At 58.4% G+C, this 20,202-nt stretch overlaps 1 protein-coding gene across 8 annotated transcripts in view; it reads right to left on the bottom strand.

The window, feature by feature from the left end:
- Nucleotides 1-743: 743 nt before the first annotated feature.
- Nucleotides 744-20,202, bottom strand: part of NDRG4 (NDRG family member 4) — a 42,994-nt gene continuing 23,535 nt past the window's right edge. For 3 of the 8 annotated variants that reach the window (XM_086350940.1, XM_086350947.1, XM_086350942.1), the window contains exons 3-17: nucleotides 18,239-18,283; nucleotides 10,457-10,562; nucleotides 10,066-10,186; nucleotides 9,915-9,977; nucleotides 9,694-9,754; nucleotides 8,303-8,389; nucleotides 8,129-8,185; nucleotides 7,665-7,768; nucleotides 6,800-6,856; nucleotides 6,646-6,697; nucleotides 5,629-5,676; nucleotides 5,426-5,461; nucleotides 5,260-5,311; nucleotides 3,630-3,668; nucleotides 744-2,853 (exon numbers count right to left, since the gene is read on the bottom strand). In XM_086350940.1, the coding sequence (XP_086207066.1) occupies nucleotides 2,699-2,853; nucleotides 3,630-3,668; nucleotides 5,260-5,311; nucleotides 5,426-5,461; nucleotides 5,629-5,676; nucleotides 6,646-6,697; nucleotides 6,800-6,856; nucleotides 7,665-7,768; nucleotides 8,129-8,185; nucleotides 8,303-8,389; nucleotides 9,694-9,754; nucleotides 9,915-9,977; nucleotides 10,066-10,186; nucleotides 10,457-10,562; nucleotides 18,239-18,283 (1,083 nt within the window). In that variant the 3' untranslated portion in view covers nucleotides 744-2,698. Of the gene's footprint in view, nucleotides 2,854-3,629; nucleotides 3,669-5,259; nucleotides 5,312-5,425; nucleotides 5,462-5,628; nucleotides 5,677-6,645; nucleotides 6,698-6,799; nucleotides 6,857-7,664; nucleotides 7,769-8,128; nucleotides 8,186-8,302; nucleotides 8,390-9,693; nucleotides 9,755-9,914; nucleotides 9,978-10,065; nucleotides 10,187-10,456; nucleotides 10,563-14,021; nucleotides 14,214-18,238; nucleotides 18,284-20,202 lie in introns of those variants that run through there. The other 5 variants (XM_086350941.1, XM_086350944.1, XM_086350943.1 and 2 more) reach the window with 3 other exon arrangements.

Below are 20,202 nucleotides of genomic sequence, written 5' to 3'. Positions count from 1 at the left end.
ACTGGGCGACTGAACTGAACTGATACCATTCCGGCTGAAAACATCTTTGAGGCCAAGTGTCCGCAGCTGGGTTTAGAAAACGTGCGGTTGGGTGCATGAAGGCGTGTCCTTTTGCCGCCTTGAGCGTGGTCTGAGCCAGGCACAATGCTTTCCCGCGTAGGTCTCTGACAGCAGAGGTAGAAGCCGGGTTGAAGTGCAAAATTTGGTTTCTGGATGCGAAGGGAAGGCCTCGCGAGAGGTCGGCTGGGAGCGCGAATAGAGCGGTTTGCGCAGTTTCGTGGGGAGTGGGCGGGGCTCCCCAAACTAGAACAGACCCTGTCTTGTTTCTGCAGAGTAGGAGGGGTTTGCTTTTATTTACTTGGTTCTTTAGTAGCTGACAAACAGCAGGATAGTGAATGAATTGGAAATGGTGGTTAAACACGGGGAAATAGCATGTCGTTAAATTTAAGAAATTAAAGGCAGCGAATACAGAGATTACAGATCTGGGTTTTGAAGTCAATTACTGCCAAGGTCAGCTCCCACTTTGGTCTCTTATTAGGGCAAATTCAGTTTTCTCAGCTGTGAAACTAGGATAATTAATATCTGCCTTGTGGAATGAGACAAGATCTGGAAATACAGAGATGGATGGAAATGCCTGTCTTCACTCTAAACGTTCAACCCCACCTAAAACCCAGGAAGCACCAGCCTCACCAGCTTATACTTTCAAAGCTTCCCACGATGGGCATAGCATCACCATACTCAAATTTTTCTTATTACTTTATTAGTTTTTCAGCACAGTTCACTCTTTCTACGTTGACAAGGGGTTTTGTTTTACATTTTGTCATCTCAAAGTCTCACGACATCAGCCACCAGAATACACAAGAGTAGGCTCTTCACTTTGTACAGAGAGGAAAATAATAAATTCCATTAAAAGTTCACTTTGACCAAAGAAGACACAACCTCCGGTGGAAAGCCACACGTGGGGGTACCCAATATACATATATATATATATAATGTATAGATATTTATAGATATCTCATCTGAAAGAACACAGAAAAGAAATCCAAGTTTCACAGCGCTATCTACAATAAGGGATTAATTCTACCAGCTTTTCAAACAGTCACATTCGATATTCAGAGGAAGCACGTGAGTGAACAGAACTGGGGGCAGACTAACACTCCACTGGGCTCTAGAGCAGTCTAGAGTCATGGCTTAAGAGTATAGAAGGGGAGACGTGTGCAGAGGAAATGTGGGTGCAGGAGTCCCCTCAGCCCCACACGCACCCACCCCCCTCCACAGTCCTGCATTTTTCATTGCCCTCTTCTCTTTGCTCATTTGGGGGCTTATGGCAATTGATATAGGCTCAGAGACGAATGGCTTCTGGTTTCTGGGCCCGGAGATTCTACCTGGTAAGGTGGGTGGATAGGGAGTATATGGCACAGTGCTGGGCTTCAGGTGACAGGAAGGGGCTGGGGTGTGTGGGGAGCTTTGCTCTTCTGCCTGGCCCTTGTTCACTTCAGGAAACATTACCTCCCACCCCTGGACCCAGCAAGCCCCAGCTTAGGCCTCCTCCACCTGGCTAGGATGGTGATGTGGGACACCTCGGACCAGTTCTCCACATGAGCTTGCTCAGTGATGCCTACATGAAACGCTGGCATAGCTTGACGAGAACTCTGTCTAGAAACATTTCTAATGACCTTGGCCACGCTGCTGCTGACTGAGTTGTCTTCCATGGAACCTAGGGGCAAAAAGGGGGGTCTCTGAGGGAACTCTATAGGAACTCTGAGCCGCCACTGTCTGCAGGCTTCCAAAAGCAGTCACCACGAAGTTCTCAGAAGTGCACCCAACACTCAAAGGCTGTCCCAGCCTTTAACCTCAGCCCGTCAGCTCCCTATGGAGGCAGAGGACCAGGTGACGTTCTGCCTCAGGGCCTTGGCTCAGCAATGGGCCAGGGCCAGGAGGTGGCCGAGGGTGGGGCTGGAAGGGACAGTCTGTGGGGTTCCTGCCCTCCAGGTCCTCCGTGTTCTGTCTTCCTCAGGCAAAGCAGCCCCGTTCAGCCCCTGCCTGGCCCTACAACACCAGGCTTGCCAGGAGAGCACCCGCAAAACTGCTGCCTGTAGTAGCGCCCCCTTGTGGCTGCTGTTCAGACGATTGTCATAGGTGCTAAGACCAGACACAGACGTGCTCGGTGTTGGGGCTGCTGGGGGAAAGGGGCTGGCTCCTGGTTCTCACTCCAGCGCTCGAGCTGGACCCCGTGTTCCTGCTGGCCCAGAACCCAACACCTCAAAACCTCCTCCCCATCTTCAAACCTGCCTGGCCCAGGGGTCAACCCATGCTTTGACCCAGGATGTTATCCTGGATCCTGGTCAGAGGAGGACTCTGAGTCTTTCCTGAGCTAATTCCCTTCCCTCCCTGGAACAGTGCCTTTACTGTGCCTGGGCCTTGGGGAGTCAGAAGAGAGGGACTGAGTCAGCCAAGTTAACGAGGTTCGAGAGGGGAATGAGGTGGGGAGGAGTGAGCCCCTCAAACCATCTGGAGACTGTTCTGCTGCAGCATCTAGACGGATCCCCTCTTCTTTTTAAACAAAAGAGAAGTAACCCCATTTCCTCCCCTTCGCCCTCACAAAAATAAACTAAAGGGGAAATGAGCCGTGAGAGGGTGGCCGTGGGACATCGATGCGGGTGAGGGGGCGAGTGGGCGTCTTCGTGGGACCGGGGCTTCAACAGGACACCTCCATGGTGTGGTTGACCTGGCCCAGCCCCTCGCTGCTCTCCGAGTGGGTGCAGGCCTGCGGGCGGCTGCCGTCCACCGAGTTGGCGCTGGTGAGGGACGCTGTGCGAGAGCGGGCAAGACGAGTCATGCTGGCCGAGGGCACTGCGGACAGAGAGGGTACCGGGGGTGAGGACCGGCCAGCAGGGCGGGCACGGGCACGTGGGAGAAGGGAGAAGGATTTACGCAAGCAAAGCGGCCAGCAAGACCCATTCTTCCGACGAAGGCACGGAGGCCCATCCGCAGCCAGGGCTCTACGGTCATGCAACGCCAGTGACAGGGAGTGCGCCCAAGGGCTGGGGGCCACAGGGGCCAGCAGGACCCTCCTCACAAGAGCGGGCCAGAGCTGTGGCCCCAACGGGGCAGCAGCTGACGACCAACCAGGAGTCCTTAAGCCCGGGGAAGGATGGGGCATTCTTTCTAATTCTGCTTCCCTCAAGAAGACAGTGGGGCCGGGAGGGGGGAGATCAGTTCTGTAAAGAAGGGCAAGGTGTGGTAGCCTCAGACGGCCCTCAGTCCATTATTCAGAGAGTCACACAAGTGAGATAAACTCGCAGGGAGCAAATGCTTCCTTTCTGACCTCCACCGGCCACCTGTCCAGCTCAGGCGTGGCTTGCCCCTGACACCTCTGAGAGGTTCTGGCCCCAACTGCCAGGGCTCTGGAAGCCACGGGGCCCCAGGGAACCTAGAAGCATGACTGGTCTGAAGCCCGGCCACTCCGGAGCCCTAACCGGGATAGAGCCCACGGAAAAGCGGCACAAGAAGTTTCCACAGCAAGATGCGGCTTGGCTGCAGCACTGCATAGAGGGAGGAGCAGGGGGCCCAGGGCGCCGGAGGCGGGCGGGGGGATCCATGCATCAGGGGAGGGGCTGCGGGGCTACCTGCTCCTCCACTCAGCCTTCGGTCCTTCAAGTATGCAACTAAGAGAGAAGACAGAGCCAGGGGGCGGGGTAGGGGAGACACAGAACACGGGTGAAGAGGAGGTTGGGCGAGGCCCGGGCGTTGAGATGGGCCGGAGAGGAGAGGAGGGTACAGAGAGGCTGGGGGCAGGGCCGGAGCCTCAGGGGCGCCCTCCTGCACCCCCAGAAGGAGCCACTGATGTCAGTCTGCCCCGAGGAGCCCAGAGAGCAGGGTGGGGCACTCATCCACCTCTGCTTCTCCAGCTCGGGCTGCAGTCCTGGGGGCTCTGCCGACAAGGCCTTTGAGGACTATAACCTGTCCCCGCACCCTCACCACTCCAGTGGGCTCAGTATCCTCGTGGATAGAGGCCCATGCATGCGTGCTCAGTCGTGTCCGATTCTTTGTGATCCTGTGGACCGTAGCCTGCCAGGCTCCCCGTCCATGGCATTCTCCAGGCAAGAATACTGGAGCGAGTTGCCATATCCTCCTCCAGGGGATCTTCCCGACCCAGGGATCGGACCCAGGTCTCCTGCATTGGCAGCGGATTTTTTCCCCACTGAGCTGCCTGGGAAGCCCTGGATAGAGGCCTGTATGATCTCTCAAATCTTCCCAGGTCTTGAGCTGCCTGGTGGTATTCCTGCCAGGGCCCAGAGAACAGGTCCTGGCCCTGACAAGCACCACTTACCCACCCGTCCCAGCCGTGTTCTCCAGGCACCTCCGGGGCTCTGTGTCCCCGCCGGGTCTCACTGTGGGGCTTGGCCTCTCGTTGCCCCGCTTGTCCCCAGACAGGCTGCAGGGGGGCCCGGTCCCCTGGAGGCCGGGAGTTCGATTCCTGGCTGGACTCCCCCTGTCTTTCCCTATAGGCCTGTCCTCCCAAGGAGACACAAGCTCCAGAGACTGAAGTCGAGGGGGAAGAAAACAAATTCAGGGAGAGGAAGTCTGCTTCTAGGAGGAGAGCCAGGCATAAGGGGGAGATGGGAGGAACTCAGGGATACGCCTGTGTCACTGAAGGGCTGTGTGTGCATGCGGGAGAGGCTCACGAGCAGGGTCTCACCCCTGCACGAGGGGAAGCTGGAGGTGGTAGGGAGCTGGTTCCACCCACCCCACAGCCCCTATGACCTCGGGGTCTTCAGGTCTGCTGCCCCCAGGCTTGGCTGCTTTCAGCTCTCCTCACACCCAGACGGCCTCCCGTGCCTTCCCCAGTTCCCAGACTCCAAGCCCGCTTCTCTGCTGCCCCTCTCACCATCCAGCACCTTCCCAGCCCTTCTCGGGTGCTGGAGGCCCAGCTGGGGGCATGGTGTGGATGATTCACCCCCCAGGCAGGCTTCCCTGGCAGGATTCAGCTCCAGGCCTGGGTCCCCCAGGGCTGGGAGAAGAACCCCGCCACCCAACAGGCCCAGCCCTGCCATGAAAACAGTGCCCCAAAGCCTCCCTCTCCAAGGGCACGGGAGGGCAGGGGTCAGCCTGGGATCACCGACTTTACAGCCTAGGCGAAGATGCCCTAGAAGTCTGCAGGCACAGCATCTGGTCCTGGAAAAGGACTCATGCTCAGAGCCCCCACCTGCTGCCTGCTCCCTAGTCAGTGGGGGTGTGGGGGGGTAGTACACTTACTGTAGCCCATGCCTTGCAGGAAGTATTTGAAGGCTTCAGTCAGCTTCCCGGGCTGCAGGGCAAGGGACAGGCACAGGGTCTGATTGGCGGCCTGGGATTGGGGGAGGGGGGAGGTCCCGCCCACCCTGGGCCAGGTAGGGGATGGAAGGAGGGCCAAGAGTCTCACCTGTGTGACCTGGGGGAGACCCCCGGAATCTGCCATCTGCAGGGAAAAGAGGGGGTGAACTGAACAGGGGCCACCTCCCACCACACCTTGCCTGTCCCTTGCAAACCTGGGCAGGTCCTCTGATCAGACACATCATCCTGCTCCCGCCTTGGCTGGGACCCCTCCCTTTGGGGGGGTCCGTGGTGGGGAGGGGGAGGCCTCACCTTCAGGAAGGTCGTGGTGGTTGGATCCAGTTTGGAGTTGCACTCGACCTGGGGACAAGGAGCAACTTCAGCATGTGAGGCACCTGAGGGTGTCAGGGGCGCCCCCTGCCCCAGGTGCTAAGGCAGCTTCTCTCCCCAGGGCTGGGAGACAGGGAGGGACTGCAGGGGGCAGACGCAGGCCAGCCAGCACCTCCCTGGGCACCTTCGGAGAGGTCAAGGCCCTGGGGATCTGGAAGCGGCTTCCTGAGGGCCTGAGACCCTCTGTTCCACTCACCACTGCTGGTGGGGTGGGGGCTGGGCCCAGTCCTCACAGGGAGCCAGGGCCACCTCTGCAGGAGAAGCTGGAAAGCACTAGGGACCTCAGGAGTCCGGGGTCAAGGTGGGGGAGAGCCAAAGGTCAGCAGGAGACCTGAAGCCTCGGAAGCTGTGGCCCTGCCTGGGTTAAGACAGCAGGCACAGCCCCACCCCCGCTCCCCCGGCCCTTGGGCACAGGGAGCGCGCAGTAGTCTGGGTGCGCACTGGGCAGGGGGGCTTCCCTGGGCATTCCTGAGCCCTGGCGTTCTGTGCTAAGGGGGACACGCAACCCCCAGGCTGTCAGAGTTCCAACAGGAGAGGTGACACACGGTCCCAAATGTAACGGGGGTATGTGCTCCTGTGCTCACAGATTATTTCATAACCAATGAATCAGATTTTAGAGAAAAGAGAGATCTTAGTCTCTGGGCCTAAAATGGGTCGAGACTGCAGAGGGGCTGCACTGCTGTGGGGTGGGCAGAGGGAATCAGTGGCCTGGTCCTGGCCCCAGGGCCCTCCTGTCTCCAGGCTTCCCCCACCTGAAGGATGGGGTCACTCCAGGCAGAAGTGCATGGCAAGATGGGGGGAAGTGGGATGAGGAGCCCAGCAGCCAGTGTCCACCCCGAGGCTTCCCGGGGCTGGGTCAAGGATTGGCCTTGCGGACTAGGAGCAAGTGACCCCTTTACCCTTGCCTCCCACCTGCACAAGGACACGATCCTCACTCACCACACCATCCTCGGCAGGTGCGTTATCCCCGACCACCAGCATCACGGGGCAGCTGCAGGCACAGAGGAAGAGGGCCGTCTGGCCTGGGCACCGGAGCAAGGTGGGGGGCAGTGTGTGCAAGGGCCAGGTAGGCTGGAGGGGGAGGGCCACTCACCGGAGTGTCTTGGCGTTGGGCACTGTCCCAGGCCGGCTAATGTCTAGGTCTCTGCGGCTGCAAGGGGAGGCAGAGGCGGGCAGCCCAGGACGGGATCCCGGGGCGGGGTGTTGGAGCGTGTCCCTGAGCCTGACCTGCTATATTTCAGCCGTACCCAATCCCTCCACATGGCAATTACGGCCCAACATCCCTCCAGGTGCCGGGCTAGTCCCAGACTTGGGGCTCATGCTCTGGTGTCTTGACTGTGAGACAGATCCTCACGGATGCCATTGGTGAAATGGGGAGATCCCAGACTCCCCAGCTCATGCCAGGTGGGCCCTCACATTTGGCTGTCATCACGGGCCGTGACCACCATTGTGCTGGGAGTCCTGGGCCTTAGAGGGAGGCAGGCTGGGGCTCCTCTCCCTCCCCAGTGTTTCTCCAGCACCACACACACAACAGGGGCTCAAGAAATATTTGTAGGAAAAAAGAGAAGGAAGGACATGCCAGTGGGAGCTGCAGGATACTCCCCTGCAGGACTAACCCCAAGGGGATCCATCGAGCACTTCATCCCCGCTCCTCTCCACTTTGGGCTGTCAGCACTGAGGCTCAGGGTGGTGGGGGCAGGGGTGGCGCCCACATCCCCCACTGCTCCTGCCAGCAATGCCAGGGGTGGAGGAGGAGCGGACAAGCCCTGCTCGCCCTCTGCCCCTCCAAGGGTGTGACCCTGGGCAAGAGGTCACCCCTATCGGAGGTTCCACAGTCTGCTCTTCTGCCAGCCGGCCAGCGACCTGCTTCTCCCTCGGACGGCTGAATCAGGGATCCCCCAGCTATGTGAGCCCTTCAGTCTTGGTGCTGCCATCTGGCCCCCCCCAGCCGCCCACACCTGTTGTACATGTTCCAGAAGAGCTGCAGGTTGGCCTGGTTCACCACGTTCGAGATCTGCTGCCGGTAGCTCTGCACCAACTCTGTGTTGCTCACCAGCTCCTCCTGGGTCCCGGGGGACGGGAGGAGGGGAAGGGGGCGGTGAGCGGCATCCATGGAGGGGAGCCACAGACAGGGACGTCAGAGTGGGCATCGCAGAGCAGCCCTTGCCCCACCCCCAGTGATGGTGGGGAGAGGGAGACAGCAAGACTGTCGTGGGGAGCCCATGACCTTCAGAGGCGAGGGAACCCCTCCCAGTCCTCGGTGCCGCAGTCTCCTGGCTCACCGCAGGGCAGGGGTGCGGCAGCTCAGCTCAGATGCTACATCCACTACCGCTCCCCGCCCCACCCCCGGCAACCAGGCTCTTCGGGAGGTTTCTAGCCCGGCCACCCCACTCCTGCATGAGGTCGTCCCGCACACCCTTACCTGGCTGAAGAGGTGGGATAGCACCGTGTCGGGTAAAGTGCTGGTCAGGCCGGAGAGCTGCGGGCCGGGCAGAGGCCAGTTTAAGAGACGCCTCTCAAGACCCCCGGCTCTGCCCTGGCCCCGGCTCCGCCCCGCCCCCCCTGCTCCGCCCCCCTCCAGGTGGACCGCGCTCACCTTGGTGGCCGCCCAGTCGATCCAGCCTTTGCCGTTGGGGTCGATGTTCATCAGCACCAGCCCCTCCACCAGGTCGGGGAAGATGAGCTGCCGTGACAGGGAGACAGGGCTTGAGGGGCGGGACGGGGTCCAGGGAGCCCCAGTCTTTCCACCTAGAAAGCCAACTGTAAAATTCCAGCCCTGCCTGTCTCGTGGGCGGTGGAGGGTGGTAAGGGTCTGAAGAGGAGGACGTGTTCTGTAAGGGCTTCCAAGGTGCAATCGATGACCAAGTGCCTTCAGCTGAGAACTTGCGCCCCTTCCAGCCCTGCTCATCCTCCTCTCCACCTGGAACTTTTCACAATCCTTTTATTTGGAATCTATGCCTATATCACAGTTTTTCAGCTTTTAAATATATCTTTGAAGAGGTTCCCTCATAGCTCAGTTGGTAAAGAATCAGCCTGCAATGCAGGAGACTCCAATTCGATTCCTGGGTCGAGAAGATGCCCTGGAGAAGGGAAAGGCTACCCACTCCAGTATTCTGGTCTGGAGAATTCCATGGACTATATAGCCCATGGGGTCGCAAAGAGTCGGACATGACTGAGCGACTTTCACTTGAAGAGGTTACTATTCCAACACTGAGGACTAAGCATATTCAATAAAATATTGTTTCTTTGCTTTCATAGAAAAAGCCCTAGTGATGTGAAGAAACTGAGCTTTCCAAAGCCTGTTCTGCGTTTAGATATTGTAAAAGAGACTGGAGTTTTCTGTTCGACTGACTGCCCGTGTTTAGGAGAAAATGGTAATATATACATACTGTGGTCATGTCAAGGTTGTCTGGGGTGGCAGGGAATGACTGACAGTCAACAAGGTGGTTAAGTACTGCAGTCGAAACTGGAGTTGAAAATTCTTGGTCAGTTTTTTTGTTTTATTCTTTGTTTTGAAGAAAGAAATACTTTGATTCCTAAAAATTAAGGTTTTCTTTTTAGAGATGGAAAGCTTGTGGGCTCCTCCTGCCTGACATGATGTTTCTGAAATCTGACTTTTAAACCTCAAAACTTAACATAAGAGTAACTTTTCATTAAAAAATGATTCATGTTTAAGTATTACTCTAATTAGTGAATGAGGAATTAAGATAATCCTTACTTAGCGGCTAATTAGTTGTATAGCTTGTTGGTTTTGGATAATGGTTTGAGCAACTTACAGACTATAGTGTTTTAAGGAAATGTATGAAAAAATTAACTTTTTTTTCTTAATTTCCTTGGAGGAAAGAAAAAAGGACTTTTCTAAGTGAAGAGGAAGTAGAGGGAGGAGGAGAGGAAGAAAGAACACAGAAAGTTCCTGCAGGGTTACCCCCTGGGGGGACCAGTCCTGGGATTAGCTGGGCCTGGCGGCGGGGTGGTGGGTAGACTTACTGCAAACTTGGCCAGCACATAGGCTCCGGCTCCCACTCCGATGCCAATCACGTACTTGAACCTGACAGAGAGCATGCTGGTCACTCTAGGGGTTTCTTTTCCCGTGATGGCCATCCAGAGCAGACCCAGCCACAGCCCTGAGCCCTCAGCTGGAAGCTGCTGGCTCTGTGGCAGTGGTGGGCACCTCCGGGGTGGGGGTGGGGGACTGGGCAGGGACTCACCCAAAGTGCTGTACCACACTGGGGAGCATGGCAGCCAGCTGCTCCATGGAAGGGAACTGGTACCTGCAGGTGAAGCAGGAAGTCAGGTCCGAGGCAGCTGGAGGTAGGGGGGCCTAGAGAAAGCTGGGAGCAGGGTTCTCTTGGTACCTACCCCTGAGGAAACTGTGACGCCCCCACCTGCTGACCAGGGGCGTCCACGTGGCACACCACGAAGTGCTTGGTGATCTCCTGCATGTCCTCAAAATTGAAGAAGGTATTGAAGCACAGCTTGTCTGCAAAGACACAGCTCTCAGCTCTGGCTGAGCCAAGGAACTGGGGAAGTTGGGGAAGGGATGGGGGGATGGGGAGGCCCATGAGGCCCGTGGATGCTGGGAGGGAGGTTGAGACAGAGGTGATGATCAGCCTCATGGTTCAGCGGGGAAACTGAGACCCACATGGCTGGAGGCATAGAGCTAAGCGTGAGTGGGGATCCACACAGCCCTGTGGGGAGGGAGGGGGCCTCACTATTCCGGCAGACCTGAGGCAGAGGAGGGCACACTTACGGTTGAGCCCCACGTCATGGTAGGTAAGGATAGCTGGGCGGTTGCCCTTGGGAGAGCCCCGGATCACCACGTGCAGAAGGCCATAAGGCGTCTCAATGTCATGTTCCTGGAGAGGAGAGACCGCGCTGGACCCTCTGGGCAACTCCTGGCTCTTCTGGGAAACGAGGCTGGGGAGCAGCCTGGGGGCTGCTGGGCCTATGGTGGGACCTTCACCCCTCCCCCCATAGGGTGGGCATCCCCTTCTCATCACCCTCAGCTGCCCCCGGAGAGGACAGACCAGAGGGCACATCCTTCCTCACGGGTGTTCAGCACAGGGGCAACATAAACTGGGCTGCACGTGAACATTCTTGTCTCCTTCGCAAACCAGCCAGCGGGGCGGCCCAGCCCGGCTGCACTCAGCCCTCCAGGGTCCAGTGAGGCCCATTTTTCCTCATCTCACTGCAGCCCTCTGGGTCAGCTCTGCCATCCCCACCGAGTCCTGCCCTCATCATGATCCCCCTGGACTCAGAACCCTGCAAAAGGGCTGCAGCCCACCTAGAATCCACGGTGAAGACCCCATGCCAGCCAGTCCAGCTGCCCATCCCCACAGCTGTCCCTGTTTCCACCCCCAGGCTCTCGCTCCTGCCTCTCTCAGATCCCCAAGGCCTCCCTCGGGCAGGGCCAGGCTCGACACCATCCCCTCCCCCAAAGGCCTTCTGCAGTGGCGGCTCTGGGCTCCTCCTGGGTCCACCCCCTTGGGTTTGCTGCTCGAGGTCATCAGTCCTTCAGGAAGCAGGAGCTGAGTGCTGCAGGTTCAGGAACCGCTCTGCCCCTTACTGTGTGACTCTGAGTGGGACACACACTTCTCTGTGCTTCAACCACCTCTTTCTGAGCCATCTCATGGGGGTTCAGAGAGACCTAGATGAGCTGATACCTGGCCCCAGAAAGGGGGCTGCCGTGGGTGGGCGCATCCCCTGAGCCATGCTGGCTGGTCTTTCTGGGAATTGGTCCCTCTTGGCCACTCACGGGCAGACTCCCAGAAGGTCTGTCAACGCTGAATAAACTGCCCTGCCCTCCCAGGGACAGTCTTGGGGACTGCAAGAGGTGGGTGGTCCCTTCTGGGGAGTTGGAGGTCAGGCTGAGGTCAAGGAGAATCACCATGTGACTGAGCACCTACTGTGTGCCAGGTTGAAGGAGTACTTTTCCCCACCTTTTACATGGAGGATGCCAGGACACTCATATTCAGAGAGAACCAAAGTTTCTGCCTCCGACAAGAAAGGGGAGCCTTAGGTGACCGGCCTTCTTGGGTCTAGGCTCAGAGGACCACTGCCTGGTCCCGTCTCCAAAGGGGAAGGACTGGTGGTGCCAACCCTGGGGCCCAAGGCCACACCCCGGGAGCCACACTTCTGGGGTCCACAGCAGCCTCTGCAGGGCCCAGCCCTGTCCTTCCTCACTAGCACTTCCTGCTCAATGACCACTGACCAGACACTTTTCATATACTTTCTGTTTACTCACAGAGGAGGAAACTGAGGCTGGCCAAGGAGCACTGACTTGCCCAAGGTCAAGCTCAGAGAGGGCAGGCAGGGTGGGCCTTGGGGGTGCCTCTCTCAGGCTGCTATTTCTGAGGAAGAGATCCAGCTCCACCCCAGAGACTTCTGAGCAGACCCCTCCCCATAGCTGCCTATCCCTGCTGGGGGGCCCTGCCGCATCCCCCCCCCCAACCTCCGGCCATGCTCTCTTGGCTCTGGAGGGCGGGGTAGGGGGCAGGAGGGTGCACGGTGCTATGGAGGGGGCTGGGAGGAGCTCAGTTCTATGAAGGGCAGGGAACAGGGCAGGAAGGAGGCCGGTGCAATGGAGGATAGGGGCTGGGGCAGGAAAGACCCAGGCTGCTATGGAGGGCGTGATGGGGGCAGGAGAGGTGCACAGTGCTATGAATGCTACGGGGTAGGGCGGGTGGGCAGGAGGAGCTCAGTTCTGTGAAGGGCAAGGAATGGGGGCAGGAAGGACGCTCGGTGCTATAGAGGGTGGGGGCTGGGGCAGGAGAGGGCCCCCATGGCACTAGAGCTGCAATGCGCTGCCTGCGGCAGTGGGGTCAGCTCTAGCCCTGCAGAGCACAAATGAGGGCCAAGAAGGGGTCTTCCCAGCTCTCCACCTCCCCTAAGTGTGTGTGTGAGGGGGTGCCTGCCCCCTCCCAGTCTCGGTGTGATCGCCTGGGTCCCCATCCCCGCCCTCACCCACCCCCATCACCCCGGGGCAGCGAGACTCGGCGTGGCGCTTGCCCCACTAAGGCTCAGCTCCCAGGGGACGGGAAGGGGGGAGCTGAGCGCGCCGTCGTGGGCGCCGGCCCGGTTGCCCAGTGACCTTGGCGGAACCCTCCGCCGACCTCCCTGCACCCGCTCTGAACCAGAACTTCAGATCCAGTTCATCCTGATAGAGGCCAGATGTCCCCAAGAGGGGCGTCCCGAGGGCCGCAGGCGGACGCACTCGGAGCCCCCCAACCCCCAGGGCCGAGGGCTTTCATTGGCTCCCGGTGACGTCAGAGCTCGTCCCGCCTCCAGGTGGGCGCCAGCGCCAGGCACTGCGGCAGTCCGGGAGGGGGCTCTGATGTCCTCTCTCTGCCTGTCCCGCTCCCCTCATCCGTGACCTTGAGGGCTGGGGCGGGGAGTGGCGGGGGGAGCCCTCCGACTCGGGCTTCAAGACGAGCACGTGTGGGGCTGGTTGGATTCTTCCCGTCAACCGCATCAATAATTCAGAGGACCGAGTCTGCAGCGGCGCGGAGGCACTGACGTCGCTGCTTGGGTGCGGGTGTCAGGGGTGGCCCCATGGCTATTGGACCCGGCAGGGCAGGCCGGGGAGTACAGGGGTGGGTCTGCCCCTGCCTCTCCTTCTTAGAGTTAGAACTGCACGGATTCAGGGCACCTGCTGCCCCAGGGAGGAGGTGTCCTGTTTCCCCACCCTCCCCCCGCCCCCTCCCCACCCCGCCCCTCCAGGTCCTTACACTGCTGGCTCATCGCCCCAGCATTGCCCTCCTATGCCCAGAAAACAAAGCACAGAGACCCCTTCTCAGCTCCTCACCTGCAGGGACCCCAGCCTGACGGCCCAGTTAAAACCACACACAACCCAGACTTCTTTGCTTCTGCATGCAGTCCCCCCCAAACAACCATGACAACCCCCGCAGGGTCAGGAGGTCAGACACCTGCAGGTACGGACCCCAGACGCCTCAGAGAACAGCTTCTGCAGGGTTGAAGGGGTCACAGGCGCCAGGCAGAGCTGGGACGTGCCAGGCAGAGGGCACACTGTCAGTGGGATACACATCCCGCACACCCATCCACACGGGCTGACAGACAAGTCACAGCCCTTTTCGATTTCCGCAGAGATTTCAGTCTTCCCCCGTCCTCCCCCGCGGACCCACCAACATTTCCTCCCAACCACGCAGCGGACCAGGGTCACCAGGAAGCCTGGGACCCGCTGATCTTGCCTTGTGACCCCCAGGGTGCGCCAATTGAAGGCAGAAGCACCGCCGGACAGAGGCAGAGCATGCCCCCGCCTCCCTGCGGACCTCGCGGTCCCCTGAGTCCTCACTCACCCCATCCCAGCACTCCGGCATCTTGCCGAGGGAGGCCACACGCCTCGACCAGGAAGGGCAAACAAAGGCCTGAGTCACCCGAGTCCAGAGGGAGACTGGACGTCTGCGCAGGTGGGAGACCAGCGGCTCTATGGTGGGGCCCCAGCTCACGGGCCATTTATATGAGGAGCTGCCCGGCCTGGACTGGCCCCTCCTCCCTTCGGGGTTTGTGAGCAGCCACTCGCTCACCCGGAGCCCCTGCTCTTGGATTGGCTTTCAGGAGACAAATCTTGGTTCCGATTGGCTTCCAAGGTCCTCGGTCACCCCGGCTTCTGCTCCTCCCACCCCCAGCAACACATCAGTCAGGATGGTCCCCAGCTCCTGCAGCCCACTCACCTCCCCCACCCCCGCCCCGCCCCACTGCACAGAGGCTCGGAACCGCAGCTGCACACCGGGTCCCAGAAAGACTAGAGGCCACATGTACAGGTGCGCCCGGTGGCAGGTACAGATTAGCCTCTCACAGCAGAGCAGTCCAGGGTGCCCTAGACAGCACAGCCCTTGACCCATACCCTGGGAGCAGGGAGAGCCTGAGTGGCTCCCAAGCCCAGCCTCCACATCAGGAAGGCCTGGATCCCTTCACCTGGAGAGGTGTGGGGAGTCACTGCTGCCTGCGGCAACCTGGGCTGTGACCCTACTCCAGGAAGCTGTTCCTCCTCCACCCCCAGGGTTTCCCCTTGGGCAGTCCCCAATCTGCGTACATGGATGCCCAGTGCCTGCCCACTGGGGACGGGAAATGAGGGTTCTGGGGCCAGGGGGCCTGGAGAGATTTCGAGACCAGGGATGTGGTGGGCATACACCAGCTCTGTCCTCCCGCACCCTCATCCTGCACCCAGGCCAGAGTCCCCCTGGAGAGAGAGGAGGTGGAATGGGGGCAGGGCAGCTTGTCCACGTGCACACCCCGTCTCCCCATAGCCACACCCAGCCTTCTTTTCTGGGGTCACCCAGCCTGGGGCTTGGCTCTAAAGTCTCTGGGGAGCAGGACAGGTGCTGGGGGTTATGTGGCTCAGGATGTGGGTGAGGAGCTGGCTGGAGACAGGCAGGCAGGGTACTCAGATGAGAAGCAGGAGGCAAAGGAGAATAGAGGAGGAGAGGAAATAGGCCAGGGAGGGGTGCAGAGGAGGGAGCCCAAGGACTGAGAGGAGCAGGAGCAACAGAGAGGGGGCGGGGGGCGGGCGCCTGTGCCCCCATTCTGTCGCTTTGGTGAAGGAACCTGCCACTCGCCCCAGCTTTTATGGACAGCCGTGCATGCTGGCCGGCTGCCCTGGGGGAAGGCGGTCACCTCCCCATCTCTGGGTGCCTGGTGACCTGGTCAGCACCCACCCTCTATGCTATTCCCGGCCACGTCCTCTGCCTGGTGGAGGGGGAGCGTCAATAACTTCTCTGCCCCTTTCTGACCTCTCGCCATGTGGGCCTGCTGCAGAGTGCGGGGGTGCCTGTGCACTCCAAGGGCAGCCAGGGCCTGGAATGGGTGTCCCCCAGCCCCTCACGTCCTGCCCACGTTCCCTGTTCCACGATCCCCATCCAACCTAATGCCCACCTGAACCTCTGAGTGGCCTTCTCCACCCTTGGGCCTAGGTGACCTCGGATACTAGCCACTGCAAGCCATGACCCCCTGATTCTGCTCAGCTCAATGGCTTCAAATCCCCAGACTTGCGTCGAAGTCTCAACCTTCCCATCCACTAGCTGGGTGACCTTGGACAAGATTTTTCCACTCCTCTGTGCCTTAGTCTCTTCAACTATCAAACAAGAATTGCGCCTTCCTCACAGAGCTCCTAGGAGGATGATAAAAAGCTACATACCTCACTACAGACCCAACCCCACGTCTGCCCAGGGGAGAAATGCGGTAATCTGTGTGCTTCTCCGAACTGTGGGTCTCTTCCCTGGAGGTTATACAGTTGTTGGGGCTGAACAAGGCAAGCTCAGGTCCTGGGAGCCAAACCCTGCTAGTCTCTGCTGTGTGACCTCTGGCAAGTCAGTTAACTCCTCTGAGCTGTCATATCTTAAATGGGAGAACAGCAGAGTAGCTGCTTGCATAAGGAGCTGCCAAGGATAATACATAATTTTCACAATATCATATATGAGAAAGGATGAAGAATCTGAAGCACAGCGAAGTAAATTCTCCCACTCAGCAAGGAAGCAGTGGAGCTTACCGGTACCTCACGTTATTATTATCTTTTATTATTTTTAAAACTTTTGGCCACACCCCGAGGCATGTGGGACCTTAGTTCCCTGACCAGGGACTGAACTCCAGCCCCCTGCACTGGAAGGTGGAATCGTAACCAATGGACCACCAGCAAAGTCCCATGAGGTCACATTATTAAGAGTTGTAAATGCTTACGGCCTTAGTTCTCTAGCGGGCCAGACTCCCATCTAAAAGCTTTGCTATGTTACCTTATTTTGTCCTCTGAACATCCACTTTACAAGCAAGGAAAATGAAGCACAGAGAGGTCCTGTAACCTGCCCAACATCACACAGCCAGAGGGCTCAGAGCCAGGGGCTGCACGGAGGCAGTCTGGCTCCGGTGGCCACTAGTCACAGTCAGCCCAGGGACGAGGGCACCATCATCAAGCCTACAAACACCCGGGGTCTGAGCTGCCTCAAATTTGACCTCCAAGTTTGACCTGGAGGTCAAACCTGCCAGGGTTTGGCTACTACGAATGAGGTAGTGAGCTGTGCTGGTGGTTACGTGGCAGGGTCACAACTTGGACCAGGTCCTTCCGCCTCCCCCACTAGCTGGGCCCCCTGAGGCCAGGGACTGAACAGGATAAAATCCTTGCCAGGCCTTGGCCCAGATAAGGACCATCCTGGCGGCTGCTTTACTTAACAAAAAGCAACCTGTGTGGAGTAACCAGAGCAGAGAGTAAGGTGCTTTTTAATACATGCTGCGGTCTACCAAGCAAAGATCTTGAGAACCAGGGTCTCACACACATGGGGTGACCCACCTGGCCTGGGCCTGGTATATGGGTGCAGAGCACCCCAGGATTCTATCACCTTTCACCCCCCAATCCGCCTCCCAGGGTGTGTGTGTTTTGGGGGCTGGCAGCACCACTGGCATCCGAGGAGTCCCATTCAGGGTCAGGCAGCAGCTCGTTGCCCTGGATTTTATTTCAGTAGTCCCTTGCACAGAAAAGGGGCTGTGTGTTCACACTCCTCAGCCCTCTCTTGGAGCAAGGAGGACAAAGGGCACTCTGGCTGGCCTAGGCTACCTTGTGGCCTAGGCTCCCTCCCCTGCCACTGGCTCCTGGGTCCCCACTCCCCCAGGTCCCATCCTGTCTTCCCCAGCAGCAGAGGCCTTTGTGATCGGAGTTAGAGTTCCCAGTGGACAGGAGCATGTGCCCAGGCACTGCTCTGATGCCTCCGCTGTGTCCTTGAAGGGGCACGTGACCCAGGGTCCAAAGCCTGGCTCAGATCCACATCCTCAGGTCCTCGCTGCAGAGCCGTGCTCCTGGGGGAGGAGCCTGCAGGCCGCTCCACCTCCCACGTCACCCCTGCGTCCAGACCACGAGGCTGAAGCTGGCATGGGGCTGGGAGACTGACCTAAATTGGATGGTGGCCTGAGGGCTAGTTCCCGCCAGCCAGGAGGAAGGTCCCAGAAAGGTCTGACTTTGGTCAATAGGTTTTAATGGCCAATGGGGGCCCTGGAACCTCGTGAGGCTCCCATTCTGTCTATCGCGCGTTCTCTGAGACCCAGAGATAAATGGCCACGTTGGGACTCACAGGGGAGAAATGGCGGGCCAAGTGAGCGAAATCAGAAATCATCACGTGGAGGAATAAACACAAAGACTGATTTCAGTTTTCCCAGGGAATCTGGCATCAAACTGAAGAGGACATGGTTGTCCCGGGCAACTGCTGCCATGGAAACAAGAGCTATTCGGAGCATCAGTCTGGCTTTCATAGGAGGAAAGTGCTGATTCAGATGACAGCATCCTCACTCCCCCAGACCTCCCCTCCTTCCCCTGTCCTGCTCGAGGGAGGGGGCATTTCTCCATGGGGCAGGGTGCCAGGCAAAGCTGCTGTGAGCAGTAGGGGTGGTTCTGAAGGCTGCCAGGTGCCCAGTCCCTGTGGCTTCAGGCTGGGAGCCCTCGGAAGGGCTGTGACCCTCATCTGAAACAGGCTGAGTCAGAGAGGGGCCAGCCAGCAGTCGGTCCCCTATCTGGGGAAGCTGAGTGGGGACCTACCTTCCAGTCTGTGTCCACAGCCAACAGGAAGGAGTCAGAGTTCTCCTACAGGAAGGCAAACAGAGAAGGGTGGCTCGTTAGGGCCAGGCTGGCCGGGCAGGGAAGGGTGACCAGGAGGGGCTCTGCCTTGAGCAGTATCACTTGCTGTTCCCATCTTTTTTTTTTTTTTTTTGGCTGAGCCTTGCAGCATGCAGGATCTTAGTTCCTAGGCCAGGGATTGAACCCACATGCCTTGTGGTAGAAGTGTAGAGTCTTAACTATTAAACCGCCAGGGAAGTCCCTCCCTAGTCTATCTTAATGTGAACAAAAGTGACCCAGGGCTTTCCACACACCAGGTTTCAAGCCATTAAATATGTGACAGATGAAGCTACGAGCAGCTACACACATGGATTTTTACCTCCTAGTGTTTTTTTACCTATTAATTTAAAATGTGAAGATTTCCACTTTGCACTCTGAGGCTCAGAGAGGCTGAATCACATGGTGAGAAAGTGATGGAACAATCTCTGACCCCAAATTCTTGCTGTTCATAACTCTGCCCATTGGCCCCTCGGATGGTTTTCAAGGTCGACCATCAGGGCACAAGCTCAGGGGCTGGGGGTTGAGGGCCTGACTGTCACACCCACCGTGAGGATGGGGAAGCCAAGCCCCACACCCTGAGGGAGAAGTGGGCTTTTCTGACCTGCACGAAGGCGCTGCCTGGGCCCGTGCCATAGCTGCCCCCATCTTTTCAGACCCACCTCTCAAAGGTTGGCTTTTCGGCTCATTTCTGCTGATGGTGTGCCCATCTGATTGGTACCTATTCTTCCCACTGGATTGTAGGTACCCAGAGGGTGTGGACCGTGTCTGGCTCGGCTCTCAGCATAAAGCCTGGCATGGACCAGGCTCCTCCAACACAAACAGACCTGGGTGAACAAGTCTGACGTCACAAGGAGGGGAGCAAGGTTTAGATATACCCACTGTTTAAAAGGTGGTGGAGATGGAGAGCGGAGGAGTAGGAGCCCAAACCCTCGGCGTCTAAGTTGCCAGGCTCTCCTTGATGCAGCCTGGAGGCCCCTGGACAATCTGCACCCTCTCTGGGACTCTATCTGGGGAAGGAAACCTCATGGAGGGTGGGATCCCACATATCCAGGAAGAGCGGAGATCTGGGGCCTCTGCTCTGCCTTCTCTCGTGTCTGTTGAGAACGCTTGCTGCTCCCCTCTGCTTGCTGTGGGCAGGTGGCTTAGCCTCCAAGCCTCAGTGTCCATGAGGATTGACCAAGGGCATGGAGAGCAGTCATTCTGTCCTGGCACCCCTGCACTGGGCTCTGGGTGCTACAGAGGCTGCTGGGTAACCATGTGGACAAAGGAGACAGACTAGAACCAGGATGTCACGGGAGGACAGCAAGAGAAGGGCAGGGCCACCAAGCGCAACAAGAAGGAAAATGGGCCCGCATCACAGGGATGGGAGGGAAAGAGCGAAAACCAGCGATGCTGATGTTTCCCTCTCAGAACGCGAAGGAACGCGAAGTCCATCCATCTGCATTCTGGCAGCTGGAGTGGGAGGCGTGGCAGACAGAATCAGACAGGACTAGAGGCTCTCACACCAAAAAGGAGGCCAAGAGGCTTTCATCTGTCTCAGGTGACATCAACAACGGCCATCCTCCCCCTCCTGGTTCCCCCAGGGCCAGTGCGGGGGAGGGGGGCTTTCTCTGCATGGGGAGGGGAGGAGAACACGGAGGCAGCCACTCCTGGACCCTCCGAAGGAGGGGGCGGGGCCCTGGGGGAAAGGGAGGAGGCTGGATATTCACGAATTTTGTCATCAGAAGACCTGGCCCGGGAAGGGGGGTAGGCAGGGGAAGAGATGCATGCAGGAGATTTTCAAGGGGAGGGGCAGGACCCCAAACCAAGAAACAGCAGGAATAACACAAGCCAATCTGGAGATGCCGGAGGCTGGGAGGAACCACATGAACATTTCGAGGAAGACA

The sequence above is a fragment of the Bos grunniens genome, chromosome 18 (genome assembly GCF_055505025.1).
Source record: "Bos grunniens cultivar Pamir isolate PY7600 chromosome 18, Bosgru_T2T1.0, whole genome shotgun sequence".
NCBI lineage: Eukaryota > Metazoa > Chordata > Mammalia > Artiodactyla > Bovidae > Bos > Bos grunniens.
This window is presented reverse-complemented; position numbering and strand designations above follow the sequence as displayed.